Source organism: Sinocyclocheilus anshuiensis, unplaced genomic scaffold (assembly GCF_001515605.1).
Source record: "Sinocyclocheilus anshuiensis isolate Anshui unplaced genomic scaffold, SAMN03320099.WGS_v1.1 scaffold354, whole genome shotgun sequence".
Taxonomy (NCBI): domain Eukaryota; kingdom Metazoa; phylum Chordata; class Actinopteri; order Cypriniformes; family Cyprinidae; genus Sinocyclocheilus; species Sinocyclocheilus anshuiensis.
The window spans coordinates 1,276,850-1,281,358 of record NW_015544195.1 but is presented as its reverse complement, the minus strand read 5'-3'; the positions used below and the strand labels follow the sequence as shown (position 1 = coordinate 1,281,358).

The following is a 4,509-nucleotide window of genomic DNA, read 5'->3' as shown; positions in this document are numbered from 1 at the left end:
TCTCTCTCTCTCTCCCACACACACACACACACACACACACACACACACACACACACACACACAAACACGCACACATAAAAGGATGCATTGGCTTTACTCATTCTAACCATAGCACATTATAATCAAGATCAGAGAACTGCTTGAGCATGCTGGGACACATCATAAGAAACAATTATGTGTGATGCTAACTGCAGTGAGATTTAATGTACGCACCACAAACAGTTGCACCGAAGGCTGTTTGTGAGCGTTGGAGTTGGTCTTCTTGGCTTTTACGATGACCTTCATTTCTTCATCAGACAATCGAGCCTCGCCATCATCCTCATACTTCTTCCTCTTGACCTTCCGGTTTGAACGTCGCTTCTGTAGACACACAAATAAAAGTGAGTGTATGTTTGAATTTTTTTCACAGTTCTTTTTGGAAAAAAGAAGTCTCTTATGCTCATCAAGGCTGCATTTATTTGATAAAACAGATACAGGTTTATTGTAAAATATTATTATAATTTAAAATAACTGTTTTCTATTTTAAGTTTTTTTTTTTAAATGTAATTTATTTCTGTGATGGCAAAGCTGACTTTTCAGCAGTCATTACTCCAGTTTTCAGTGTCTCATGATTCTCCAGAAATCATTCTAATGCTGATTAGGTGCTCAAGAAACATTTCCTATCATTATCAATGTTGAGAACAGTTGTGCCGCTTAATATTTTTGTTAAAACCATTATAAATTCTTTCTTTGATGAATAGAAAGTTCAAAATAACATCATTTATTTGTCTTTATGTCTGATTATTAATGCTGAATAAAAGTATGCATTTTTTAAGTTATTTTTTTCAAGTCATTCACCTCTTTTGAAGTGTGTATAATATATATGCATTCAGAAATTTTAATATAAATGCATACATTTTACATTAATGACAGCATTTTCAAATAAATAAAGAAATCAATTGAATTTTAAATATTTTGCAAAAACCATATTACAGTTGGGATAAATTTACCCCAGGGGGCTTCTTGAGCAATGTAAATGTCACTTTAGATGACCAAGAGAGGAGGAGAACCCCTGCGCATGCACACTTTTATTTTTCACTCAGCAAATCAGAATCAGAGATGCCCATCAGGGGGCCTTTAATAAATTAGTACAGCAGAGTGAAAGAGAGAGAGAGAGAGTCTGTCCTCCCAAATATAACATGACCTAAATGTGTATGAGTTAAAGTAAATGGAGAGGATGAGAATATCTCAGGATGACCAAATAAAGTCCCACCCGCCCTGCCACAAGACCCCAGTGTTTCCCAAAATGCACATGGCTGTGGCTTTAACTCCGATAGCCTAACTGAGTCATCAAAAGAACACTGCTTTAATTAACACAGGGGTATTTAAAGAGGATAATTATATCTGGAAGGGTAGAGGGGGGTATATCATGGAAGTGGGGAATGAGAGGTTAGTCATTTCAGAAGAAAGAGATGGAATTCATTTGAGGGTACGGCAGTCATCTCAGTCTCTTTAGCTCTTGGACTGAACATACACATGCTGCAGGAAGCACCACTGCATTATGCAGTTTAAAGAATGGCCAGCAACAAAGTGCATACAATTTGTGCCACCTGCTCCAGAAATGATTACTTGCAAATGCTTTTCTTGCTAGACGATTATATAAAACAGCATGAAAGTATCATCCAGGCATATCAAGAATAGATAAAAAAAAACAAAGCTCACCGAATCATCATCTTTAGAGGATCGTCGAGTTGGTCTGTCATCATCAGACAGCTCTTCAGAGGAATCGGTCTTCTTTCGCTTCTTCTTTCCAAGCTTTATAACGATTTTCCTGTCAAAGAGAAGAACAAACAGAGACTTATTTTAACACCAATACCCACTGGAATTCAATCAGAAGAAACCAGTATTACTCAAAACATTTTATGGAAACACACCAAATGACCACTTTGTTGATTGCATCAATCCTGGCAAAATAACTGATTTACTAGTGATTTACTAGCACTTAATTACTATATTATATGATTTTGCTTCACAAAGGACGTCTTCCACTATATTAGAAGCTATATTGCCATTTGCAATCATATGATTCTGGATGGTAACGCCTCTGCATTAATTTTGAAACCTGAGGTAATCTAAAGTTTGTTTCTAAGAGGCTGTAAAACTGTAAAGCCACTTTTTTCATTTGGTCACAAATAAAACAGACAACACACATAAAAACTGGCACCATAAACACGCACAAACACACAAACACAAACACAAACACAAACACACACACAAACACACAAACACACAAACACACACACACTTTTTCATGTCTCTCAGTGTTGTTATTGTCAACTAAATCTAAAACAAAAAATATGGAAAAACATTTTGGGTAATTGACACTTTAACTTAAATCAACTTAAAAATAGAAAAGTTATTTTGGTGATTAAGTAAATCACTAAAACTGAAACTGAAATAAAAATAAAAGCTATGTAGAAAATTACAAAAAAAACTATAAAAACTCTGAAAATATAAAAATAAAAGCTCATTTAAATTAAATTAAACAATTAAATTAAATTTAAAAAATACATTAATAGTAGAGGTCGACCGATGTATCGGTTTTGCCGATTAATCGGCACCGATAGTTGATTGCTGGAACTATCGGTTATCGACAAATTTGGTGATTAAATAAACTGTTTTAGACCGCTGCTCGAGTTGAACGCGACGCGTCCGGAGTGTGTGTGATACAGGTGAGTTCTCCTATACTCAGCGCTGCGCTTTTATTTTGATTAGATAATCTCATCAAGTGTTCAAGAATAGAAGCAGTTAAAGTGTGAGAGTATACATACAATATCCATATGTATATAATTTTAATGCTATAGCCTTTGTGTATATATTTAAAGATGTGCATCTTTAAGCATGACAGTTGAAATGAAATGGTAACACTTTAAAATAAGAGTCCATTTGTAGCATTAAGATTAATGAAAGCTGTGTAAGTATTGTTCCTTGTTAGAGTGTGTTAATTTCAACATTTACTATTATTATTATTATTTTTTACTACTACTACTAGTGGTTCAGTACTGTTTTTGTTAATAAAGCACTATTTTTGTTCAGTATCAATTTTAAAACTATCGGTTAATTAATCGGTATCGGCCAGTGTGGTCCAACATAGCTATCGGTATCGGCAAAATCCACTATCGGTCGACCTCTAATTAATAGTAGTATATAAATAATACTAAACACTGGTTTCTCTTAACTCCATTGTAAATGTCATGTAATAAAGCCAAACCTTCAGCACACATGAAAATGTTCAGTGCAAACAATAAACAGTCAAATGATTTCACAGAATTCCATCTTTCATGCTGGACACTAAAAACAGTCACACTTTTGCAATCTCTCCTCAGTGCCGGGCACACATGAACAGGAAATGATTGTCAGGACATCAGCTATGTGCATCACTCGCTCTTTCACTCTCGCTCTCATTCTGGGTCCTGCTCTGTGGTTGATGTTACACTTCACTAGTCCCCAGGACAACGTGACTTCCTGGTTGCCTAGCGACCTGATCAGAGTGAAGCTGGTGGCGTGGGTGGAAGCAGTAATGTTGAATCCTGTGAGTGACACACGAGCTCCACTCAGCAGCTGTGAAATGAGACTGAGAGCTGGTCTTTATTGCGCTGTGTGTGTGTGTGTGTGTGTGTGTGTGTTAGGGCTGTGCGATTAATCGAAATCGAATTGAAATAGCGATTTGAGACATTGCGATTTCCTAATCGCAAAGCCTGCGATATGGACGCGATATTACTCTGTTCCAGAGCATATGCATGACTGCCAGGCTTGAGTTGCAGTCTTACTAACCAATAGAGTGAGCGCACCTCCGTTCTCCCCAATCAGCACTGCTCTAGCCAACTGTGTAAACACCCACCATTAAAAAAAAAGCGGGAGAGAGACAGAGTGGGATTATGGCGTCTACTGGGTCAGATCGATAGTTAGGCAAATTAAAACTGAAGAAAAACGTATGCAACTTAAGCTTCGAAATGACAGACAACGAACAAAAAAGGTAATTTCCAAGAGCTGCATCACAGCGCATATCAAAAGCTCCCTTATCGGTTCTGTTTTCAGTACTGGAGAATAAAAGATACATTCTTAGATGTTTTTGTTAGTACGTGTACGTTATCTTACACATTTTATCTCCCCAACAGATTAATTTGAAATAAGTTTATGATGCATGTTGGCTATTCCCAATTCAGAAGAGCGCACACAGCCTGTCTGTGAATGCTTCTCATACTCGCTCCTCTCTGCCCCACGCGGCACGAATCCCGCGTCGCAGACGAGCCATTCATGCTTGCCGCACTCACAGCTAATACTTTAATAATTGACTTAAGAAATACAGTTCTTTATTTATAAAAAAATAAACAAATATTTTCTGTAAAATTCAGTAATTGAGTTAATTCTGTAAAAGTATAATCTTGCCTGCTGAAGAAAAAAACAATAGAACCCCTCCCAAAACACAATAACAAATTTAATGGATTTCAGGGTTATAATGGGAATTGT

The 4,509-nt window shown here is 36.5% G+C and overlaps 1 protein-coding gene across 1 annotated transcript in view; it reads right to left on the bottom strand.

Moving 5' to 3' along the window:
• The window catches only part of LOC107696702 (chromodomain-helicase-DNA-binding protein 9-like), a 108,270-nt gene that overhangs the window by 28,307 nt on the left and 75,454 nt on the right, over nt 1-4,509 (bottom strand). Inside the window, exons 4-5 of the mRNA XM_016497169.1 lie at nt 1,702-1,810; nt 214-360 (exon numbers count right to left, since the gene is read on the bottom strand). Of these exons, the coding sequence (XP_016352655.1) occupies nt 214-360; nt 1,702-1,810 (256 nt within the window). The remainder of the gene's footprint in view (nt 1-213; nt 361-1,701; nt 1,811-4,509) is intronic.